Here is a 25,631-nt window from a genome sequence, read left to right on the forward strand (position 1 = left end):
CATGTGTCCCCATATCCCCTCCCTCTTGAGCCTCCCTATCCCACCCCTCTAGGTCATCACAAAGCGCTGAGCTGATCTCCCTGTGCTATGCTGCTGCTTCCCACTAGCTAACTATTTTACATTCGGTAGTGCATATATGGGACTTAAGTAAACTTAAAAGCTTTTGCACAGCAAAGGAAACCATAAACAAGCCAAAAAGACAACCCTCAGAATGGGAGAAAATATTTGCGAGTGAAACAACAGACAAAGGATTAATCTCCAAAATATACAAACAGCTCACGGAGCTCAATATAAAAAAAAAAAAACAATCCAATTAAAAAATGGGCGGAAGGCCTAAATAGACATTTCACCAAGGAAGACATACAGATGGCCAAGAGGCACATGAAAAGATGCTCAACATCACTAATTATTAGAGAAATGCAAATCAAAACTACAATGAGTTATCACCTCACGCCAGTCAGAATGACCATCATCAAAAAATCTAGAAACAATAAATGCTGGAAAGGGTGTGGTGAAAAGGGATCCCTCCTGCACTGTTGGTGGGAATGTAAATAGTACTGTTGTGATTAATCCCCATTTTCAGATGAGGAAATAGATGCTTTAAAAGTTGAAGCAATTTGCTCCAAGAGAGCCAGGGACCCATACCACTTTCTCCTCTCCTCCTTTCTCCCCTCCCCTCCTCTCCTCTCTATGGGCTCACATACACACCTGTGTTAGGAGGATCAAATGAGATCATTCACAGGAAAGCACTTATGCTTCTCAAATTTAAGGGGTTGTGATTTTTATCTGCCTTGACCATTCAGGAAACTGGGGACTAGAAAAATGAACTAAAACTTGCATTTCACTCCCAGACCAATGTTCATTTTCTTATACCATGAAACTCTACAGATTTCCTGCTTGCTTGCTCCTTCTGCTAACATGGATTCTCTTCCACTGAATTATCTTAATGCAAATATTGCTGACCAACTCTTCAGATATTTAAATACGGGCTGCCTTGCATTGCTATTTTACTATTTGGTGTTTGCCGTAGCTTATCTCCAATCAATCAGGTCAATGTAGTTTATAAACTCTTTGGTGGCATACATTGAATAATATTTATTTCATTATCTTCAGAACCTAGCTTGGTGCCAGGCCCCTAGCACAGCCTTAATAGAGAACCGTCTGATGAACTGTTAGAATGAACGCACGTCTACAAGTGCTGGTCTTTGGTTCTTTCCACCAATGAGGAGGAAAACCAGTTCTAGATTTGGGAATCAATACCATACCTCCAGCAAAGACTCTACTCTTGCAAGTATCTTTTTCTGTCTGGGCTTTTATCCCTCTAGACTGCAACAGAACTTTACTTTCTGGTGTTATTATCCTTAATCTCTCCACCTTACAGCCTTCATATTAGGGCCAGATAAAAACTCTCATTACAATATATTGCTGTGTGACAATTTAACCAAAAACTTAGTAGATTGAAAGCTCAATTTTTTATATCTTATGGATTCTTCAGGTCACGAATTCAGACAGGCCCTGGGACAGCTTGTCTCTGCTCCACAATGCCTGGGGCCTCAGTGGGGAAGACCTCAATGCTGGGGGAGATTCAATGATGGGGGACTAAGATCATCTAGAGGAATCCTCACTCACAAATCTGGCCAGTCATGCTGGAACCTCAGCCGGGCTGTTGGTGGAATATCTCTCCATTTGGTCTCTGCTCGTTCATGGCATGGTGCCAGGGTTCCAAGAAACACCTTCCCAAGAGAACAAGACAGAAATTTATTTTTTATGACCTGCATTTGGAAGTCATATGATGTTACTTCCGTTGCAGTCACAGGCCCACCCAGATTCAGGGGAAAGGGACACAAAACCTCTCAATGGGAAGCATCCATGCCACATTGTAGGAGGAACATGTGGGATGGGAGATCATGAGGCTTCATCATCCTAAAACATCACTTTAATCCTCTTTTCCCACTACCTACAGAGAAAAAATTCTGGCATTGAAGGCATTCTACAGTTTGGCCTAAAATGCCTTTCCTCTTTTCCTCCCTTTATTGACGTCTCTTCACTCTGACCAGACTGAGCTACTCTGTCACCCAAACTTGTTAAACTCATTTTTACTTCTGCTCTTTTATCTCAACTGATCCCTCTTCTTTTGACCTAATAAATTCTACCTCTCATTTAAAACTCTTAATGCTTAATTCGTCAGAATGAACTAAGGTGGCAGGAATCCTCAGAGAGATTACATAAGTTACACTGCCACCTAAGGATGCTTTCAGAACACCACCTGTCTGGCTGTGGCCCTTACCATTTTGCCTTGGCTCACCTCCCTATGTGCCTGGGAAGCAGAAATGAAAGGAGAGACCTCAAACCACAACTCGTTCCCAGGTTACCTCCTTTTCAAAGCCCAGATCCGTCAATAATAAGTTTTTGCCCAACATGAAGAGGACAAAGTCCCTACCCTGTGGACCTCTTCTTCGAGGAGACTATGAGCAAATGACTACACATTAATTCAGACCTAGTCAAGCGTCTAGCTCGGAGAAACTTAAAACATGAATAGTAGATAGTTTACAGAGACTGAAGCCAGATGAAAAAAAGAGTGGAAAGGAGAGATGGATAATGAACACATAAATAAACATGACAATTTCTGTATAAAAGATAACGTGTGTGTACGGTGATGGTAGGGTATTGCTTTAACTAGGTTGGTTAGGGGAATCCTTTCTAACGAGGTGAAAAGACAAGAGGAGAAGACTAGGGTGAAAGTTCTCCCAAAGGTGTAAACCCCCTCATAATATGCTTTATATGCCCCAAAATGCATGTATCAGCAATAAAAGTGGAAGACAGATTCAAGAAGGGAGATGGTGAGAAAAGGCAAAGTGAAGGGTAACGTCTGACGTGCTTGGGTCCGTTTTGAGAACAGGGCAGGAAAGGCAAGCAATTAACAGGCGGTCCCACACCAGTGCTCTCCTGGGCCAATGACTTAGTGCTGAATAGAAATCGAAAGTGAAAATAAAGCGCAAACAGTGGAAAAGGGACATTAGCTATAATTCCACTTCCTCCTTGGCCAGGGCCTTCCTGCCCCGCTCCCCGTGTTCTAGTGCCCCCTCATCGTGCTGAGGGTCCCTGCCAGTGCCTCCGAACCTCAACTCCGCGGCTCCCACGAGGACAACCGGCGCTCGCTCCACCCCGCAGAAGGAGTTCCGCGTCCTCGGCTGCCCCGCCCCCGCCGGTGGCTCTGCGCACGCGCGGGGGCCATATTAGCAGCGGATACGCAGGCGGTGGTGGTGCGTTTTCTCTCGCAGAGAAAGAGCTCTGTGTAGGCTCTTCAGCGTCTCCCCTCGGTGAGCCTTTGCCCCCTGCGCACTCGCGGAAGCTTGGCCGCTCTCTCCGCGGGCGGGGATCCTGAGCGTTGCGGCAGAGCTGGTCCCGGCCTGCAGCGGCCGCCGAGGAACCGTGGACACGATGACTCTGCACCGGCTCCTTGGTGATGGACCGGCCGCGGGACTGGCTCCGGACGGCCGCCGTCGGGCTTCTCTGCGCTGAGCAGGCACCACGGGGCTGGGGACGCTCGGGCGGCGGGGCGGGCGCGGGGCCGGTGGGCAGGACAGAGTTGTAGGGCTGCCTCCGTCACTGTTAAGAGTCCGTAGTGAAAGTGAACCTGCGGGAAAGGAGGTGCAGGTGAACTCGCCTCGGGCCGTTGTCCTGCGTCTGGCGTGGAGATGAGAAAGTTGTGTTCTCTCGCGAATCAGAAGCCCCGGCGGTCTCCTCTCTGTGATCTCCTGGCGCTCTGCTCAGGGCCAGCCTTACCTTTCACCTGCGTGTTGCAGGAGCCGCATAGCTGGTTACCCTGCCCCACTCTTCGCCAGCCAGAGCGATCTTTCTAAAATGCCGGTCAGCTCCTGTGGCTCTTTGGCCCAGCATCGTTCTTTGGAGCCCCATTGCATAAGAGAGAGCATTCATAGTTTTTACCTGGGCACGCGGGCCTTCGGGACCTGATCCCTGCTTATCTTTCCATTTTTAATTACCGATATTCTAGAATTTGGGAAAATTGGCTCTGGAGGCCGAAGTTTGGCTTTTCCACCAAATCACGCTGAGCCCCAGTGTTGTCTTTTGCAGTAATAGTAAAGATGCCAAAGATTACCATCCCGCTCCTCCCCTTCATAGTTCAGGACCCCGTATCATTCTCTGGAGAAAGCCTAAGCCTCTTAGCTTGGCATTCAAAACTCTACATGGTCTGGATACTTGCTTAGTTCTTTAGTTTTTTCATATCTTTTTTAACTTCAGCAATTTCTCTCGCCCATTAAGCTATCCTGCCTCAGTGCCTTTTGCCCAAGCTTTCTCCTCTGCCTGGAATGCCTTTCCCTTCTTTCTTCCCCTGTTCTTCCTCTTAGACCTAAATGTTCTCAGCCTTATTTCTGCCTCTCCCATCTCTAATTTGGGCTCATTTTCTGTATGTGTTTCGCAAAAAATACTTTCTTGATTTTCTCCAACCCTCTTCCCACTCTACCCTTAGTGCCTCTGTTACCATATTGCTTTATAAGTGTCCTTCTGTGTCTTCTCCCTCACCTGGCCACCAGACTGTACGCTCTTTAGGAAAGAGATTGCTCTTACCCATGCTGGCATTCCAGCATTTGGCATAGTGCCTGGTGCACCGTAAATGTTGGCTGAATGAAGAGAGTGAAGAAAACATTTTTTTTTCAAGTCAAGAAATGCTTTTTAAATTGTAAGTTTCATTTTAATAATTATCCTGTTTTCTTTTTACAGGAATTATCATAAAGTTCAGAAAACATGGTGAGTTAATACACATGCCAGTTAGCTGTTGCCTGATAAATTGTATTGCTTGTACTCAGCTTACAGACTTGCATGAGAAAATTGAAATGGAATGATGCCTTACCAGTTTCCTCCCACTCTCTGAATTTTGTATACCAGGATGTGTTCTGTAAAATGACTTGAGGGTTTACAGGAGTTGGCTTACTAAAAGTGGGGAGGAATCATTTGTATGTTTTTCCTTTGCAGTCTCGAAGATATGACTCCAGGACCACTATATTTTCTCCAGAAGGTAAAATATAAATTGTTTGACCTGTCTCAAATAAAAAAAAAATTTTAAGTATTTGAATTTTAGGGGTGGGTGGGGAATCTACAAATTTTTTTAAGACTCAGTTGTTCATCCTTTCTGTAGTTTGAAGTAATGATCACCAGGTTGATTATGTACATCACAGGACTATGAGTAAAAGTAGGACTCTCGTCTGTAGCCCTCCAGTGTTGTTGCTGATTTCTCTTGAACCAGTGGTGCAAGAACAAGGAAGAGAGTCTTGGTTTCTCACTGCTTTTGTCTTGTAGGTCGCTTGTACCAAGTTGAATATGCCATGGAAGCTATAGGACATGCAGGCACCTGTTTGGGAATTTTAGCAAATGATGGTGTTCTGCTTGCAGCAGAGAGACGTAACATCCACAAGCTTCTTGATGAAGTCTTTTTTTCTGAAAAAATTTATAAACTGAATGAGTAAGTGAAATCTTAGGGCAAACATCTCATCATATTTTCGGAGGGCTATTCCATGTGACATGATAGAATTGAACAGTTTGTTCTGTTTTTACTTCTGAAATTTTTTCCTTTTAACTTACTTGCTTGAAACTTCCTTGAGGCCCAGGACCATATGTTATTCTTTTAAAGTGCAGGGTCAAGTACTTAGTGGAGAAACAGCGTTGTATAGTGATAAGAGGCCTGGTAGTCACACAGCTTTGGGTTAAATCTGGGCTCCACCAATGCAAAGAATATGAAAGTAACTGGGACTTTCATATTCACCAAAGAATATGAAAGAATATGAAAGCTGTGACTTCACACCCATTGTTTAACTTCTCTGGGCTTCAGAGCCTACTAGAGTGGTTGTGGCAGTTTAATGAAATAAAATAAAATGAATGAGATAAACTAGCACAGTGTTTGGCATATAGGAGGCCCTCAAGGTATTGTTTATAATGGTTACTCAGGAATTATTTTGAATTATACTGAATCTTACCAAAGAATAGGCCTCCTGAAGGTCTGGGAAAAGTTTAGACTTTTCTGTACACTTAGTGAAGTTTCTGTTACAGTTGGGTGTTCAGGGCTTTGCAGCTAGCAGAGAGCTGGATTTGCTCATTGGAGACTTTCCCTTCAGTGGTGAGCCAGGTGAATTCTGGTTATAGGGCCTTTCTGATACACTCACCCAAGAAAGTGTCATCCCTCCACAGTCACTATTGGGCCCCTCAGCAGCTTGCAGGCTTGATTAGGCACAGTGCCAGAGGGTGTCGAAGCTGTAGGAGAGCCGGGGCGGCTTTCAGGGAATGGGGAGTAGAGAAAGGAAATGCACCCTCCCTGTAAGCCTAGCCCTGAGCTTCCTAGGCAGGCTCATAAAATATCCCGCCCTTCGGGTCCCCTCACCCTCACCCCCATCAAGGTAGGCCTTAGGAGGTGAGAGTGCTTACTACCCAAGAGCGTGGGGTAGTCTGTCTTCCTGTCTGGCAAAACCTTTTTCTTCTTTGTGGTTGAATCTTCTTGGGATTTACCCTAGCTTCCTAGTGTTTATTCTCTTGCCCTGTTCACAGGGTGGTGATGGTAAATACATCTCTTGTGAAGAACTTAAGTGTGCATTTGTTTATCTTATGTGTTGAATGACATCAAGTTGAAAGTTTCCTACAAAGATAAAACACATAGGTTTTGTCTGAAGGGTGTAGCAGCTGAGAGGAAGCATGGTGAATTTCTAATAGAGCTTAGTACTTTCTAAAACTTGTAAAATACCCCTGGTAAACATCTTCTCTGCTTACAGATAAATGTCTTTCTTTTCCTCAAGGGATATGGCCTGCAGTGTGGCAGGCATAACTTCTGATGCTAATGTTCTGACTAATGAACTGAGGCTCATTGCTCAAAGGTATGGTCATAAATACTATAATTGATGATATGTAAAATTAGCTTCGATGTTTCTAAGAACTCATTTTTGTAAAGATTAAAGTCATTAAAAACCTATTAATTGCAAATTACAGTGTTTTTTTCTTTAACCAAACTTGCAAAATATTAGTTACTGTATGATTTTTAAGATGTTGCCATGCCCTCTACTCTCCCCCTTTAGATTATTTATAAGTGACTATTATGTTGACCCCATGACAGAGATTTCTTTTCAGAGGGCATTTTGCTTAGAGTGTGTATATAGAGTGTTTTAGAGAAAACTATTCATATGCCAGTTTCTTTATCCTAGGTATTTATTGCAGTATCAGGAGCCAATTCCTTGTGAGCAGTTGGTCACAGCACTGTGTGATATCAAACAAGCTTATACGCAGTTTGGAGGTACTGAAACTTTTGGAAATTTTATTCCCAAAAGATAAAACGTTTTATGAGTAATAACCTTTTTGAGATGGTAAAATGAAATTGAAAGTGAAATAAGTAGACACTTTTCATCCATTCTCACTTCATGAACTAACTGGCTTCCACTATGTAGACTATCGAACATTTTATTAATAGACTATTGAAAGGCCAAAATAACATTTTCAAATCAGGAAACAGATTGCTTTTTACATAATGATGAAATTTAGCACTGGTCCTCTTTGTCTTTATTCCCTCTCCTGGCTGCATCCAAATCCTAGAAACAAAAGTGGAATTTTTGATGGAGCTTATCTGTGGTGGCCAGAACACGGAACAGTTTATGAATGCTTAACTTCACAGAAGAGGGGTTAGCCACTGAGCTCAAGTAACCATAGTGACACTAAATTTAGATTGTTGGTATGTTTAGCTTTTTTTTTCTCTGTTAAAGGAAAACGTCCCTTTGGTGTTTCATTGCTTTACATTGGCTGGGATAAGCACTATGGCTTTCAGCTCTATCAGAGTGACCCTAGCGGAAATTATGGAGGATGGAAAGCTACATGCATTGGAAATAATAGCGCTGTGAGTATTTTTGTGTTGCTATAGAATGTAGCAAAGGGTCTAGTAACTGCCATAGTTTTAAAGTAGTGATGAGTGTAAACAGCATTTTAAGGTAGCTGCAACAGCCTTAATGTGATATGAAAGTATCTGTGATTTCTATTGGTGATGAAGTCACAGGTACTACTAATACTACTAGGGTTTACTGCCTACAGTAATAATGAAAGGAAGTGCTAATTTTCAGTTAGAAGTTGTGAAAATAAGATCTAGTTCCCCCGTCTCCCACATACTAGTTCACAGACGCCCTGAATTCTGTCATGGATACCTGGGATTCATTCATAGATCATCAACATCCCTCCTTTGCACCCCTATCCCATGTCAACCCTCCCTGCCATTAAAATTGTTTATGTTGTATACACACTAACAAACGTAAGGTAGATAGCTAGTGGGAGGCAGCCACATGGCACAGGGATATCGGCTTGGTGCTTTGTGACCGCCTGGAGGGGTGGGATAGGGAGGGTGGGAGGGAGGGAGATGCAAGAGGGAAGAGATATGGGAACATATGTATATGTATAACTGATTCACTTTGTTATAAAGCAGAAACTAACACACCATTGTAAAGCAATTATACCCCAATAAAGATGTTAAAAAAAATTGTTTATGTTGGTTATAATGCCAATAATAATTCAGGCATTATTCATGTTCCTAAAAATCGCAAAAATTTAAAGGAAGTTCTCTATGTTGATTCTTCCTTATGTTTTATAGGCAGCTGTGTCAATGTTAAAACAAGATTACAAAGAAGGAGAAATGACTTTGAAGTCAGCTCTTGCTTTAGCTATCAAAGTCCTAAATAAGACCATGGATGTTAGTAAGCTCTCTGCTGAAAAAGGTAATTTATGTCCACTCCTCTAATTTGTTTGCTTAGTGAGGGAATTGATAGAGTAGGCCTTTAACATGTTATCATAGTGCACTGAAACAGCAGCCTTATAAGTTAGGTGACCTTACAGCTATTTCCTAAGACTTGAGCAAGGTCAACACTGACAAGTTCTGGAGCCACCGTCCCACACTACATAACAAGCTTAAGGACTTGAGCCTGAATGTTCTCAATATTCATAGTTAAATCTGATCCATGCTATTTTATCTTATCGACTTCTTGACAATGATATCTGTGCTCATGTGTACATATGATAAAGAATATGAAAGTAATTATATGGTTATATATGTTTGGTGTCCTTTACCAGAGATACAACATTTGCATGAGTTGTACCCTCTGTTCTTCTGAATCTACTGATCTCTTACATTAAGCCCATGTTTGCAATTGTAAATGCTTTATTTAACTAAAGGTACATGACCATATAAAACAATATTTGTAAATAATGTTTTTCAAAAATTGTGGTAAATTAACGTATTGATTTAGTTTAGGATAACTTAGCTCCTGGTGTTGCTTTAAAAATGCCATTTACTTGCAGATTGTCCTCTTGTCTACTTCTGCCTAATTTCAAGGAGGCACTACTCAATTTTCCCTTCTCAAAATTTCTCCTCCTTTTGGCATTAGTCTGCTTTTCTCATCCATAGTCATGGGAGCTGCTTTTCATGCCTTTGTTTTGAAAAGAGATTTGAAAAGTTCATGAAAAGTAAGTGTAAGTACTGGTTAAAGATTTTGGCTGAGCCCTCAGAGGCTCTAACGAGGAAACTGGCTCTTTCTGGTCAGGCCAGCTAGAGCAATTGGCTGGTGGTACTTTCTCCACAAAAGTAACAGAACAGCAGCTCAGAAAGTTAGTATGGATGAAGATAAAGATGATATTAAAGTAAAAATATTCATAAAAACATTACAATATTGAAGGTATTTTGTTTCCATGAAAGTATCCATGAATTATATTCAGCAGAAAACTTGGAAAAGTGGTGCACTAAGGCTCAAACGGTATGAAGAGATTAAACTGTGGTTGCTTATTAAGGGTTTTGGCTAAGTATGGCTGCCTGTATTACAAGTGTGTGTGTTTGCTTCCAGTGGAAATCGCCACACTAACAAGAGAGAATGGAAAGACAGTCATCAGAGTTCTCAAACAAAAGGAAGTGGAACAGTTGATCAAAAAACATGAGGAAGAAGAAGCGAAAGCTGAGCGTGAGAAGAAAGAAAAAGAACAGAAAGAAAAGGATAAATAGAAGACAAAATCAGGGATTTTATAACTCATTTGGGGCACCATTTCAGTGTAAAAGCTGTCCTATTCTTCCACATTGAGAAAGCTTTGACTTTTTTTTTTAACTTGTCTAGTGGGAAAATAGGATGGTACCAACTGAATTGGGTCCTTGTTATTGCTGTCCAGGTGAATATTGTAATGATGATTACTCTTTATGGACATCTTAATCACCCTCCCCCTCTTTTTTTTTTTTTTTGAATAAAACTTGGAAAGAATGGAAATGGTGAAGGAAAACGTTCTCTAGCAGTAACTGTTAAAGATACCAGGATTAATAGGGCTGTGGTCTTTTCACACTTTATGTATACTGTGGCTACTCTTGCAGTTACTTTTTTTTTGGCTGCGTTGCGTCTTCATTGCTGCACGTGGGCTTTCTCTCGTTGGCGCCGAGCGGGGGCTACTCTTCATTGCGGTGCATGGACTTCTCATTGCGGTGGCTTCTCTTGTTGCAGAGCATGGGCCCTAGGCCACAGGCTTCAGTAGTTGTGGCACGTGGGCTCAGTAGTTGTGGCTCGTGGGCTCTAGAGCACAGGCTCAGTAGTTGTGGCGCACAGACTTAGTTGCTCCGCGGCATGTGGGATCTTCTTGGACCAGGGATCGAACCCATGTCCCCTGCATTGGCAGGCGGATTCTTAACCACTGCGCCACCAGCGAAGTCCCGGTTACTTTTAAATAAGATGTTAAAATGGACAGAAATGTAAACATCATAAAAAAAGAAAGGTGGGAACTGTGTAGTGAAGATTTTCTATTCGTTGTTCCCCTACCATCTTGGAGAACCTGTAGCCCAATTTGAGCAAAACAGAGAGCTGTCCTTCTCCTAGGTTTCGTCTGATATTACCCTATCCGAAGCCTATCTAGTGAAATAAGAGTCATTCGCCAACCTTTGATATTGATGGGTGTTCATACTGGACTTAAAAATCGTGTGTGTGTGTGTGTGTGTGTACACATACATACTTGCAAACATAGTAAAACGCGAAAGGTAGAACTAAAATGAAAGCCCTGTGTATCCACTACCGAGCTTCAGAAACAAATTAATCAGTACTTTTGAAGCCCCCTGTGTGTCCCTTTCAGGTCTCATTCTTCTCTGTTTCCCTCTACCCCCGAGAGGTGACCACTGCCTTGAGCTCATCATTCCTGTAAACTACGGGTTTTCCACTCTGGTTTTCTGCCCCTCTACTCCAGGTGGTCCTGGTAGGTCTGTCAATCAGATAATCCCACGCCTTTCACAAAGGTGAGCACATCACTCAGTCTGGCCAGATTACCATGTCTGTCTGCAGGGATGGGTTTGAGAATGAACGTGTGGGCTGAGCCAAGCCAGACTTGATGTGTGGATATGAGGAAAGAATACTGAAGGTCCTGCATTAGGACCAGCTCTCCCAGTCGGCAGCCCAAGCCATGTGAAAGGTTATGCAAGAGAAACTAAGGCTACAGAGGAAAAAGAACCAAAAGATGAGAATAGTTCAGTTTGGCCAAAGGGAGCTCCGCCGCTGAGCTTTGCTTAGGATCCTGTCACTTAGAATAGAATCCTCTGATGGAAGTGCTGTAGGGCAGTGCTACTTAAAAGCGTGGTCTGTGGAGCGTCACCTGGGTGTTTGCTAGAAATGCAAATTCTAGCGTCCCATCCCAGGCCTCCTGAATAAAAATCTTGGCATAGAGCCCAGCAATCTGTGTTAACCAAGCTCTGCATGTGTTTCTAATTCATGCTGAAGTTTGAGAAGTGCTTTGCTGCATATTGGAATCATCTGAAAATCTTCTAAATTTCTTTGTACCCAGGCTATACCCCATACCAATTAAAGCAACCTCTGCAGTGGACCCTGGCATTACCATTGCTCGAAATCTCCCCGGATGATCTAATGGACAGCAGGGATGAGAACCAGTGCATTGAGCCATAGCAGTGTTGTCAATCAGATATGGGGTCCCAGCCTAATCCCTAATTAAGTGCTCTTAAGCAATAGCAGTGTCTTGGAGTTTTCTGCACGTGGTGGTGTTCAAGCTATTTCCAAGCCCCTTTGACATAGTGCTTTTTGAATCTTCTAAATTTCTCTTAATACAGTTGATTCTTGTTTGTGGTAGCCATGTTCTGTAAAGTCAGCATGAAGGCTGAATTAGCAAATTCTGAGCCATTGCTCCTAGTAAAATAACAGGTTAGGTTCCTTTGAGCCTCTGGTTACAACACTTTCATCAACAGATCAATACATAGCCTTGTTTTATGTGTGTTTCTGTTTAGAGACATTTAATGTACGTTGGTACTTCATTAATATTGAACTCATGGCCAACAGCACTTTAACTCATACCTAAATGAAGCTTATCTAATGCATATATTTTCTATGTAAGGCACATCACAGCTGCCTTGTGTTTAGGAACACTAGCAAACACTATACTGAAGGGACATTTTAAAAAGTGAAATCACCAACAAAAAGCACAAAAATTCAAAAAGCATAGCACAAAAATGACCAAAAGAACACTTGTTTACAGTATGACCTGAAGCAAGAAGGCAGAGTGGCTCCTTGTTTGACTTCAGCTGGGAAAATGGACATCAGGCAACAAATACTTCCATGGCTCTGTGCGTGTCCACAGTGACCAGGAGAGCACTGTGAGTATAGGTTTTGGGGTTAAAGGCAAACTTGCAAATGCAGAATCTGTACATAATGAGGGTTGACAGTATGTCGTAAAATGACCTTTCAGTCTCGCTATGCACAGAAGTAGAGGTAGATGGAGAAGTGAATTGATAAATCCTGTTGGCTTTATCTCCAGAATGTATCTAGAATCCAACCATTTACCACTGCAGGTACACTGATCCATGCCACCATTCTCTCTCACTTGGACTATTGCTACAGGCTCCATCTGCTTCCTTTCCCTTCAGCCAATTCTCAACACAGCAGCCTTTCAAAATGTAAGATTGTGCTACTGGTTTGCTCAAAACTCTCCAGTAGCTTCCCTTCTTGCTCAGTAAAAGCCAGATTCTTTACACTGGTTTACAAGGTGCCCCATACTCTGGCCCCTCTGCTACCTTCTCTTCCACCTTGTGCTCCCTTCCTCACTCTATTCATCAGATGAGCCCCCTTGTTCCTTGGAATAACAAGCCCTCTTCCATCCCAGGATCTTTGCACTTGCCATTCCCTCTGACCTGGGAATACTCTTCCCCTGGGAACATCAGTATGGCCCACTCACCTCGTGCAGGTCTCTCTCTCAATGTCACCTTATTTGGCTACTTCCTACAGAAGAGCAGTTTATTCCCCACACACTCACATTCTCCTTCTCCCTGCTGAGTTTCCTCCATAGCATTCAACACCATCTGGCCTGTTTACTGTCCGTCTACCACACTGGAATATAAGCTTCCAGAGCAAGGACCTTGTTTTATTCAACAGCTATGTTCCAGTACCTAGAACAGAAACTGGTACCTATTAGGCAACAAATAAATATTGTTGAAGGAATGAATAGTGGCTCTTGATATGGTGGAGTGAAATCCTAAAATACACCTCTTTTCCATCCAGGTCAGTAGAACTGGTGGGTTTTCCATATTCTGATCACCCCTTCAACACGTGCTTAAAGTTGTGACAACTTCAAAGACTGTAGTGGGTAAGACAGCTTAGCATATTTTACCACCACATTAGAAGCAAGTCTTCAGAACTTCACCCAAAAGATGGGCAAATTTTGACATATTCACCCTTTTTTTGAAATAATTTCATACTGTAGGGGAAAAGTAGAAGGTGGGGTTGCAGCAGGGGCTATTCTATAACTGGGTTTTTTCCTGCTCTCGGGCTGACTGCTAGCCTAGATTCTCACCCAGCTTCTTTTTCCTCTGTTCTGTGGTGTATTTTTAGTCCTAGATTTCAGACCCCTCTGGTTCCTGATGACTCATCCCAAATATAAGCTTAGCAATCCTCATCTGAACAGGGGCACTCCTCCACCTACAGCAGGCATTTCATCCTCTCACCTGGGCAAAACTTGTGGGTTCTCACAGGGGCACTACGGGTTCAAGAGCACCTTAACAGAAACAAATAGGAAACCAAAAAGCTAAAAGTTTCAAATCTTGAGTCAAACTTTAAAATCAAAATCTTAAGTTGATTTCATTTTGGTGAGTTACAAATCACGTTTTTAAAAATAAATCGTGGAAAAAAATCATGTTCCTTCATATAATTTCATTGCTTTTTCTTAATCAGAAAATAAGACTCTGGAATTTCTACAGTCCAGCACTTTGAAAGTTCCATGAAAGTATTTGTTTTAGCAATGTAAAAATATTCTACATTCTGGAAAAAAGTCAGAAAGTGGATTCATTTCTTTATTTCTTTATATTTACCATGTTCCTGGTAATTTTAGGTGATGTGGATTCATGGATGAGTAAGACATGTCCTCAGTTCTTTTTTTTTTAATTGAAGTACAGTTGATTTATAATGATTCAGGTGTACAGCAAAGTGATTCAGTTACATATATACATATATTCTATTTCAGATTCTTTTCCATTATAGGTTATTACAAGGCATTGAATATAATTCCCTGTGCTATACACTAGGTCCTTGATGTTTATCAATTTTATATATAGTAGTGTGTATATGTTAATCTCAAATACCCAATTTACCCCTCCCCTCATCCTCAGTTCTTAATGTGCAGTCTTGCAGGAAAGGCGGGGCTGTCATCAACTACTTAACAATGTGGAGAATGTGCTAGACTCCAGGTGGCTGTACACTGAGGTTAGGGAGGAAAGGCAGAAGGAACTGCTGTGTAAAGGCCTGGCAGTGGGAAAGCTTCACATTTTTATGGAAAATCCATAGCTGAGCAGAGCTAGAGCATAGCTCGTTAGGGGAAGAAGAGGAACAAGAGATGAGGTTGGACACGTATGCTAAGGAGAGAAGACAGCTTCACAGATCTTGGAGTTTGTGCTCGATACAATGCAGAGGCTGCTGAGATTCTTAGTAAATGAGAGAAACAATTAACACTCGAACTCTTGGAGTCCAGAAGATGGATTAAGTAGGAAGAGACATAAGGCAGGGAAACCAGATAGGAGGCTACCTAAATAGGCAAGGAAGGATGAGGGTCTAAGAACAGAGAGGAGGGAGGCTCCCACACAGTGAGGGATGAGAGAGAGGGAGTAGAGGATGACTAGGGCCTCTAACTCAGATAAGTAGTTACAATCTAATTTTAAAAGACATTAAGTGAATATGATGAACTACTCTTAAAATTTCCTAACGTCTTTTTCTTATTGCTGTTTTGGCTTAAAACCAATATCCCTGGGAGGGAAGAATTCTGCAAACAATATTGCACATTACACAGTGAGTAAAACCATGTCAAATGCTTTCTTTTTCTTTTTCTTCCACATGTTGTTCATTTGTATTCTTTTGTGTACTGTCCATCTCCTTTGCTCAGTTTTCTATCAGAGCATTTAACTTCTAAAAAATTCATTTTTAATGCAGGTATACTGAAGGCTTTTTGTGTTTATGCAGGCAAAACTATCAATCATTTATAGTTCTTGTTGTTAGTATCATGCATATAAAGATATTCCCCATGCCAAAGTCTATAACATACTTCTAGTAAATTTGTGGTTATATCACTTTTATCATGTGCAATTTTATTTATTGTTTGAATTTAATTAATTTAATTTTATTTTATTTTTTATTTTATTTTTGGCCACATTGGGTCTTTGTTGCTGCACGTGGGCTTTCTCTAGTTGTGGCGAGCGGGGGCTACTCTTCATTGTGGTGTGCAGTCTTCTCATTGTGGTGACTTTTCTTGTTGTGGAGCATGGGCTATAGGCACTTGGTCTTCAGTAGTTGTGGCGTGTGGGCTCAGTAGTTGTGGCTCGCAGGCTCTAGAGCACAGGCTCGGTAGCTGTGGTGCCTGGTCATAGTTGCTCCATGGCATGTGGGAACTTCCCGGACCAGGGCTCGAACCCGTGTCCCCTGCATTGGCCGGCAGATTCTTAACCACTGCGCCACCAGGGAAGCCCCTATCATGTGCAATTTTAAATATATAATTGGTATCTATTTTTAAAAGGCACTATTTAAATTAATTATGCAACTTTAATTCGAATGTTCAGGCTAATTGGGAATTGTCCATTCTTTTTTTTTGGGCTAGATATTGTTTTAATGAGAATTATAAAAGACCAAAACCATTTTTTGGCAAACTGCCCTTTTTTTAAACAAATGATTTGCTTTTAATTACAAATACTGTGTAAGACGATGCCTTCTTTTGCAAAACCAATAAGTACAAGAATAAATTTTAAACAGATGTGATTTGTCCAAGATATTTGGAGGGAGGAAGAGAGCCTGACTTTTTTCCAGTATTAAAAAAAAAATGAGTCTTCCCTAAACTTTCAAAGAAAAAGTTTGAAGGTATGACTCAACTGGAGAAAAAAAAGAGAGAAAGACCATCTTATAGCTGCTTTAAATAGCTTCTGATATTCTTCCGATGTTACCTTTCCTTTCCAGAACTCATAACTTCACAAAATAGTTGAATTTAAAATATTTCTAATGAACTGATTAATGGGGGAAAAAGAAAATGAATGAATTCAGAACAACATGAAATAAGATAGTTATTTGCCTTTCTTGGTTTATTTACTTATTTATTTTTTGGTAACAGCTTTATCGAGATATAATTCATAGACCATACAATTCACTCATTTAAAGGGTACACGTCAATGACTTTTAGCATAGTCACAGAGTCGTACAACTGTCACCACAATCTTAGAACATTTTCATCATCTGGGAAAGAAACCTTGTACCAATTTGCCGTCACCCCCAGGTCCCTCCTCAGCCCTACACAACCACTAATCTACTTTCTGTCTATACAGAGTTGCCTATTCTGGGAATTTCATATAAATGGAATCATATACTAAGTGGTCCTCTGTGACTGGCCTCTTTCACTTAGTGTAATGTTTTCAAGGTTCATCCACGTTGTAGTATGTATTGGTATTTCTTTGTTTACTAGGTGAGAGAAATAATAGCATGAATTCATCTCCTTTTATTACTGAATAATATTCCATTGTGTGATTATACCACATTTTATCTATTCATCAGTTTGGGGACATTAGGGTTGTTTCTGTTTTTTGGTTATTATGAGTATTGCTGCTTTGAATACTCATGTATATGTTTTTGTGTGGACATGTGTTTTAATTTCTCTTTCTCTATATACCTAGTAGTGGAATTGATGGGTCATATCTTGGTTAATTTTTCATCCATATTTATACTATACATTCATATTAACAATTCAGATTTTAAAAGGAGTCTACTTTCTGCTATTTTCTCCTGTAAGAGCCCAATAAAAATGGGAACTGGATTGACTCCTTGAGTAAATGTACATATATGAATTCATTTGTTGTCCTTGAAGTAGGTCTCACAGTTGGAGAGGATTTTGGCTTCCTTTCATCCTGGCAGGAAGAATGTCTTCTCTAAGTTCCTTTATGCCTAACACTAGGAAAGGCCACGTCTTTGATTCTGTACCCAAGAGCCTTATATAACAACATTCTCTGAAAACGTCAGTCCGAATGACTTTGAGAGAGTACAGAACGAGAGAATCCGGGGTAAATTGTCTTCTGAGTCCTAAACAATCTAACAACTTGCTTTTCCCGATCACAAAAGCAGTGCATGCTCAATTTGGAAAATACACAACAAATTAAACAATAATTGCCCTTACTATCTCGCCCAGAGTTAGCCACTGTTAGCTTATTTCACTGGCCCAGTTTAGCTGCAGAATAAGTGTACTGGTAGACTATGGCAAATTACAGAAAAGCTATTTTATTTATTTATTTATTTTAGGTTTAATGTGAGGTTTATTTATTTATTTTTAAATTAATTTTTATTGGCGTATAGTTGCTTTACAGTGTTGTGTTAGTTTATACTGTAAAGCAAAGTGAATCAGCTATATGTATACATATGCCCCCTCTTTTTTGGATTTCCTTCCCAGTTCGGTCACCACAGAGCATTGAGTAGAGTTCCCTGAGGTATACAGTAGGTAGAAAAGCTATTTTTAAATAGTCTTAAATGAGAATTTAAAATAAGTTTTCTCCTTTTCATTGCTCTTCTAAAGCATTTTGCAGCCTTAGAACACGCTGTTTCTCAATACAACAGAGTAGAAGCTATCATTTGTTGAGTACACAAATGTGTCAGTTACTGTATATTTATCGGTGCTAATTCTCACCATAACCTTGTAAACCATTTAGTATAATTGTAGCACTGAGGGCCTACAATGTGCCCAGTGATTTAGAGGCAAACTTTCTGTTTATGTAGCTGAGAAAACCAAAGCTCAGAAGAGATGAGCTTGTGCCAAGTCACACAGCTCCAGTGCCACCACTGCAGTGCAAGCCATTGCTGTCATCCCTGGCCTGGGCTTCTGTGGGAGCCTCCCCCATTTGTCCCTCTCCAGCCCTTTTCCCCTTAACTTCTAGAGTGTTTTCAATTTGTTGAAAACTAAAGAATACTTGAAGTCACCTGTAAGAAAAAGGATATATTTGATCCTTGGTTACATCAGATCTTCTTAGTCACTGGTGAAGCAGAGTTGAAATTGCTTGTTGTGCTTTTGATGCCCATTTGATCTCTCCGACACTCTGCGAGATAGTAGATTGGGAAATACAGAAAGTTCTTGACATATTGGGGAGTGCAGTCTTTGGTCTTTGATGTCAGATAAACACCAGTGTGGATCCTTGCTCTGTCACCTCCTAGCTATTCATTCAACAATTATTTGAGAATCAGCTATTTGTCAAGTTCTCAGGATGATACAGTGAACGAGATAGGTAATATCTCTGCTTTCATGGAACTTACTGTGTGTAGGGGAGGAAAGCAGAAAATAAATGAGATTATTAATCAAGCGTGTTATAGAAGAGCAAGGAGAGATTGTGTCTCGTGTGAGACAGCTGTGGAACTGGAAATTACCAAATGATTTCCAATTTTGAGAGACTTGGATCAGGTGGCTTAGAATTAGGTTAAAGAAAATCGATTCTCTGGAACAATCAGTGCCATACATTAACTTTCAGAGGGAGTTTTTTGTATTGCTAAAATGTTGCTCATCTGGTCTTCTTATGCATATAGAAAACTTGACATCAATTAGTAATCACTAGATAGATGAGAAAGTGAACCTTGCTAAATAAATTAGAGGAGCAGATAATTACAGCAGAGTCCCAAACGTAGTAGAGAAACAGCTCCATTTTGGTTTTAATTTATCCTCACATCCCTAAATGCCTTACATGGCAGCTTACAAATTACAAATGGAAGAGAAATATATTTAATTTTGAATTTTTTAAGTGCTTTTGAGGATCATAATTCCTTAATATCCCTTGATTGAGGTGGGAATAGTCTAGGGACAATTAAATTGGCAATCAATGAATTAAATTCTAAGAGGACAATTCTCCTGGTGCATAGCTACAAATTTCTGGAGCATTTGTGGTCTATACCTGCAGTATAATTTGTCCTTTGGATTTATTTTCGGTATATGTGGCAGTGTCTATAAATACCTCTCATTTCTAGAATAGAGAGTGAGATATAGTCTGTATATTTGATAAGAATATTTAAATTCTACCTTTTGCACAGAGTCAAGCATTTGCAATTGTGTTTTGTGGTCATTAAGTAAGGGCATAAGTTTCTTTTTAAAATTTATAATAGTATGTCACCTATGAAGAACATTTCATTTAATGAAATCAATATTTACATATTTCTAATAAATTGTGTTGATCTAATATACAAATGTTGAGCTTTTGCATAGTAATTGCGAATCTGCTGAAGGAATTTATCTAGAGAAATCCATATTTGTGTTTTTTTTACTGTAGAAATTATATTTTAGCGGCTTTATGGAGCTGTCATTGATGTATACAAATTTGATGTTTAATATGCATATACATTGTGAAATGATCACCACAATCAAGCTAATTAACATATCCATTACCTCTACATAGTTACCATTTTGTGTGTGTGTGTGGAGAAGATTTAAGATCTATCCTTTTGCAAGTTACAAGTACACAATAGAGCATTGTTCATATTTGTCTTTAAAAAAATTCTTTCATGATATGATTCATCACTTCCAGATATAAAAATTTTCAACATTTAGAGGGCATGGGATATTACAGTGTACTTTCTTAAGATGGAAAACAATATCTTCATTTATAACAAGAGCTGGTATTTGTTCAGGACACATTATAATTTATTTTGTTTTGTAATGAACTGCCATTTCTTTGTTCTCTTGTGTTTTTCTATTGTTAATTGGGTCCGTGACATTGTGGTGTATACGTATACGCATATATGCTATTATTAAATTCTACTGAGACAGCTCAGTTTTATACATGGTTTGTACTTTTTGTGATATTTGATTTTATGTGCTACTATTTAGCTATTACAATCTAATACAAATGTGGCCAATTAATTTTCTTTGAAAGCTCCCTGCATTAAAATATGTCTGCTCTTTTACATTTTGATCACAGCCATTGAAATAGCCCCTGAAAGGGACCTTTTATTTTTATATCATTTCTTTTGAAGAATTGGATTTTAATATCCTATCAATACTTGCTTTTTTTCCTTTAATCTGTGAAAATGCATTTAACTTCAACAATAAAATTGACAGCATCCATTTTTATCTTTAATTACCTTTTCAGTTTGGCTCTCCAAGGCTCACAGCAGAATTTATCACCAAGCCATAATGGAAATGCTGAATGGAAGATTCAGAGAATCTGCCGAGCTCTGAATTTAGCTCAGTTGACCCCGTTATAAAAAAGAAAAGTGAACAGCAACATTGACATAAAAGACAACTCATTAGGTCATACCACTTGCAAACGACAATGTTTATTTTTGATTCCTCTTATTTATTTGGCCCCCTAATTCCCTTCTCGTGTGCTCTTTTTTAAACTCCAAAGCACCAACTCCCCTCTGCTTAAGGGTTTCGTAAGTGCAAAAGCACATCAGAGAATAACTGCCACACAAACAATAATAGCTGCCAGCTATTGAACACTTGGGCCCTGCAGCTGAATGCTCGCTTTACCAGCTTTATGTCCTGCCAGGCAGCTTTTAAGGCTCTGGTTTAAAGATTAGGGATTGGGTCTACAGAGAGAGATTCGGTTTAGTTTGAAGTCAGGCCACCTGGGTTTGAATCCCTGCACACCATTTTCTACCTCACTAGCTCAGAGATCTTGGGCAAACTACTTCACATTCATTTATTCATCCAACAAACATTTTGAGCATCAACTGTGTGCTCCATATACTGGGCACCCACCGGTGGATACCAGACACAGCTGTTGCCCATCTGGAGCTAATTTTCTATAGGGGGAATCAGGCACACTAAAATTATGTCATTAAAAATTGTGACAAATGTGGTGAGGGGAGGGGACAGGGCACACTGGTACAGAGTAATAGACAGAGGGAGTGGAAGACCCAGCTTAGGTTGGTTTGTCTCTCAAGAGGTGACAAATAAGCTCAGTCCTGAAGGAGGAGTAGGAATTAGGCAAAGCGGGCGAGGAGGAAGGCTGGGGAGGGAACAGGGCAGGCAGAGGGAGCAGTTCATGTCAAGGCAGGACCATGCTGGCTGGTTCCAGAGACTGAAAGGGGCCAATGACCCAGGAGCACGGTGTGTGTGTGTGGGGTGGGGGGGAGCTGTCAATGCAGGCAGCAGGGGCCACTCTAATGGGTGGCAAGGACTTGGGATTTTGTTTGTGTTTTAAGACGATCACTCAGGCTGCCCTCAGAATGTGCTGGAGAGTGCAGGTGGAGTCTCAGCTAGAGATAAGCATGGACTTGACTATAGTAGTAGGAGAGGAGGATTAAGATATGGATTCCAGATAGATTCAAGGTAAACAGCACTTAAGGTTGAATTAGACTTGGTGGGTGAAGCAGAGGGAAGAACCAATGATGACCTCCAGGTTTTTCGCTTGAATAATTAGTTGGATGGTGGTACCATGGATTGAGATGGGGAGACTAAGAGAACAAAACGTTTTGGGACATAATTAACTGACATGTCCAAGTGACGATGATGTCACATACACACAGAGTTGAGACAGAGACCCAGAGTTGAGATTAGCACCTGAGTGTGAATCTGGTCATTGCCAGTATGTGGAAGGTATTTAACGCCAGGGAAATGGATAAGATCACAGAAGTTGGGGGAGTAGGGTGGAGGCAGGGGCAGAGTGTACAGAGAAAGAGATAGGTCCCAGATTTCAGCCTGTGGAATTCCCAACATGAGGAGTCTGGGTGAAAGAAGAGGAACCTGCCAAGAGCAGTGAGGAGAGGTCAAGACAAAACAAGGGTAATAAAAGTACCACACTTCTAATACTGCTGGAGTTTCAGTGTGCTAGTATATTAAAAAGTGCTTAGATTATTATATTCTCCCACTACCTAGCAAGGTTAATATGATAATTATTATATTCCACTTTCTATGGCAAGGCACTGACTCGCTAGTGAGTATTATAAAGATGAATAAGACATAGACTCTAAGCCTAGGACCTCATTATCTAGTAGAGGACATAAGATGTATAGAGAAATGGACCCAAAGATGGAACATGGTAAGTGCTGTGAGAGAAATAAAAGTGTTCTGGAAGTTCAGAGAAGGCAGAGGCTGTGTCTGGTGGGGGAACCAGGCTAGGCTTCAAGGGGCAAGCAGCATTTGAAATGGGTCTTGAAGAAAGGGTGGGTTTGGATATTCAGGGAAAGGGAGGAGTAGGATGGGCAAAGGCAGGAAAGTGTAACAAAAATTCCATAAGCTTCAGAGGAAATGTGGTGTCTGGGATATGGGTGCACTGTAGACTGTATGACAGTCCCTTTGGTCAAATCTCAGAAAGTTGGTAGACAGATGCTACTTTAGGGAACCTTTGTAGGTGGTGGCCATAGCAACAGCACCAGTTTTCATTGTCATTTGATCAGCCAGCATTTCCTAGCAGTGTGAAAACGCCTGTTATCAGAGTCAGGTGCTGCCACCATATCCAGCAACCGAGAGTAATTGGTGTATCATTCTAGAAAAAACCATCCAAGATGCATACATTATATTCTATAATTATTTGCTTGGATTTTAAAGTGCCCAACAAATTACACACTTTGCCTTTCACTTAAGAACAGTAACAACAAGTATTATTTTTTCACAGATTATGTAAATAACTTGTTCTCATGGTCATTTTTTAAAATAATTTTACCCCTTTAATCATTTTATAAAAATTATTTATTTATTTGTTTATTTTTGGCTGCGTTGGGTCTTCATTGCTGTGCGCGGGCTTTCTCTAGTTGCAGTGAGCAGGGGCTACTCTTCATTGCGGTGGGCGGGCTTCTTATTGCAGTGGCTTCTCCTGTTGCGGAGCACAGGCTCTAGGCACACGGGCTCAGTAGTTGTGGCACATGGGCTTAATTGCTCCATGGCATGTGGGATCTTCCTGGATCACAGCTCGAACCCATGTCCCCTGCATTGGCAGGCAGATTCCTAACCACTACACCACCAGGGAAGTCCGTTCTCATGGTTATTGATATAACACTCTGGGGAGACCTAGGAGTCCCAATTATGCTTGCCATGGCTCAGCTAACAGCCATTTAATTCTATTTTTTCCACTGACAGGTGCTGTGACCTTCAACAGTTATTCAACCACTCAGTTTCAAATCCCCTAGCTGTAGAAGCAGAATAACACTTTACTTTCTCCAAATACCATTAGGGTGAATTGCATAAGTGTCTACATGCCCTATAAATTCTTCAGAGCAAAATAGAAATAAGGGGCAATAAATACTGTCTTTCCTTCCTATGTAGAAGTGTAATTAGTGACAACCTGGTTATCATTTTCTGTGGCCCCTTTCTTTCCCTAAGTCCAGCTTAAGCAGACTAGTTTCAATGGATATTGTTTCCATTTTCCTGGTGGTACTTAGTTGGGGAAAAATGTCTTAACTAATTTTCACCTTTGGATTCTTTGCAACCAGGTTTAGTTTTTAAACAGATTCAGAGTCTGGAGCTTGGAGTGATATTTCTGCTTACAAGGAGTCTTAGAGGTGTCAAATCCGTAAAGCTTTCTGTGAAGAATCAGAGAAACGCACTGTCACTGAAGTTTAAAGATGATTTGCCTGAATCTCTTCAGCCAAATGAAGCTTTCTAATCAATTATGAATAGAAGGGATGAAGTGTATGATCTAGTGCGATTTCAGATGGAATTCTAGCAATCATTATCAATCACCATCGGAGTTGCTAGTGTCAGCGGCAGATGGAGTCACTAATATTTGCTAACGTTAACTGATGGCAGCATGGAGGGCGTTGTCCGCATTTGAGACACCTGCAAATCATTTCTGTGGATGGCTTGAATGAGTGTCAGAGCTGGACCTTCCAAGTCCTCTAGCTTATCCTCATCCTTTTAAGGATGAAGAAATAGGCCCAGAGAGGGAGGGTGACTTGCCCAGTGTCGCCTCGCTGGTCTTCTGTTGGGGATCACTTGGCTCTCATAACAGCCTTTTGAGGCAGCAAGCTGCGACTGGTGTTTACCTCGCAAGGAGGAATTTAGTGGGCAGCAGTGTTGAGTGGAGAGAGCTTCAGCCAGGAGCCTAGGAGTAAGTGCCCTTCCACTATGTTTCAGCCTCCCGCCTGTTTCCTTTGCGTCTCTCATCACAACTCAATAACTTTATTTATGTTTACTGGTTTTCTGTCTGCTGAGAGCAGTCTCTCTGTCTGGTTCCCCTCTTGGTGCTGGGCACGGAGCAGACATTAATTAATGGTAGTTATCATAGGTATGCAGCGGCTTGCCCAAGGTCACTCTGTGGTTAGACTAAGGACCCGCCTGTGATGCCATCCTCTGGCCTTGCCCTTCCTGGGACTCTGAGCTCCAACATCTCACCCGCCAGGTGTCGGGCCTGGAGGCGGGGCCAGAGTGGTGAGGAGGGGCCAGGTGTGAAAAAGGCGGAGCTAGAATGGATAGTGTGGGGCCAAAACCCGGGCCTGGGGAACGACTGGGCGGAACGGAGGCGGGGCTATGAGTAGGAGGGGCGGGGCCAGAGACGACGAGGCGGGGCTGGGCGGAACAGGAGGTGGGCGGGGACGGGGTTTGGGCGGGGCTAGGCTTCCTGAGCCTCTTCTCGCGCCCAGAGCCCGCCCAAATCCGGCGGGCAGTGGAGGCTACTCCGGCTTCGGCTGAGGAGCCGGTCAGCCCCTCCCCAGCCGCTGCTAGCCTTTGGCTCCAACCCACACTCCCGGCTCGGTCCCTCGAGTCCGCGTTGCCCACGCGGCCGTCGCGAGGCGGCTCCCTGCATTCCCGCGCGGGTCCCGGGCGATGGCTGCGCGGGGGTCGGAGCGCAGGGTCCTCAGCCTCGGGCACCGCCCGCTCCACTTCCTCCTCGTATTTCAGCTGGTCGCCGGGCGCTGGGGTCCGGAGGGCGCGGGAGGCGGCGTGCCCGGAGGTGAGCCTGGGCGACGGGTGGCGGTCCGTGGGTTCGTCCTCGGAGCGGGCGGCGGGGCTCAGGGCCGCCGGGGTGCGCCGGGCGGGGACCGCGGGGAGGCCGGGGCAGCTTCACGCCGGTGCCCGGAGAGCCGCGAGGCTGCGGCCCGCACCGAAAATCTTGTTATACGGAGGGCGGTTATATTTTTCTCCTGGGGGTTTGGGGTGAGGTTTCAGTTTAAATGCTCAGATGTGTTCATTTAAATGCAGAGAAA

At 41.9% G+C, this 25,631-nt stretch overlaps 2 protein-coding genes across 4 annotated transcripts in view; both read left to right on the forward strand.

Moving 5' to 3' along the window:
* Positions 1–3,194: 3,194 nt before the first annotated feature.
* On the forward strand, positions 3,195–10,256 carry PSMA4 (proteasome 20S subunit alpha 4). 3 transcript variants are annotated; one of them, XM_004285260.4, is made up of 9 exons: positions 3,197–3,320; positions 4,744–4,770; positions 4,996–5,038; positions 5,320–5,482; positions 6,804–6,881; positions 7,206–7,294; positions 7,758–7,888; positions 8,630–8,753; positions 9,873–10,256. In XM_004285260.4, the coding sequence occupies exons 2-9, from the start codon at positions 4,768–4,770 to the stop codon at positions 10,025–10,027; spliced, it is 786 nt and encodes a 261-aa protein (XP_004285308.1). In that variant the 5' UTR covers positions 3,197–3,320; positions 4,744–4,767; the 3' UTR covers positions 10,028–10,256. The 3 variants fall into 3 exon arrangements, with proteins under 3 accessions (XP_033271571.1, XP_004285308.1, XP_033271570.1); XM_033415679.2 differs by lacking the exon at positions 3,197–3,320 and adding an exon at positions 3,336–3,526; XM_033415680.2 differs by lacking the exon at positions 8,630–8,753 and having other exon boundaries at positions 3,195–3,320.
* Positions 10,257–25,078: 14,822 nt separating this feature from the next.
* Positions 25,079–25,631, forward strand: part of CHRNA5 (cholinergic receptor nicotinic alpha 5 subunit) — a 54,222-nt gene continuing 53,669 nt past the window's right edge. The window contains exon 1 of the mRNA XM_049706611.1: positions 25,079–25,378. Within this exon, the coding sequence (XP_049562568.1) occupies positions 25,252–25,378 (127 nt within the window). The 5' untranslated portion in view covers positions 25,079–25,251. The remainder of the gene's footprint in view (positions 25,379–25,631) is intronic.

This window comes from Orcinus orca, chromosome 2, assembly GCF_937001465.1.
Source record: "Orcinus orca chromosome 2, mOrcOrc1.1, whole genome shotgun sequence".
NCBI classification, from domain to species: Eukaryota; Metazoa; Chordata; class Mammalia; order Artiodactyla; family Delphinidae; genus Orcinus; species Orcinus orca.

Bases quoted from the DNA above. Each gene is read 5' to 3' on its own strand.
- PSMA4 (XM_004285260.4), top strand. The intron at 6,882-7,205 runs GTATGGTCATAA...TCTTTATCCTAG, and splicing joins CTGAGGCTCATTGCTCAAAG to GTATTTATTGCAGTATCAGG. The intron at 8,754-9,872 runs GTAATTTATGTC...GTTTGCTTCCAG, and splicing joins TAAGCTCTCTGCTGAAAAAG to TGGAAATCGCCACACTAACA.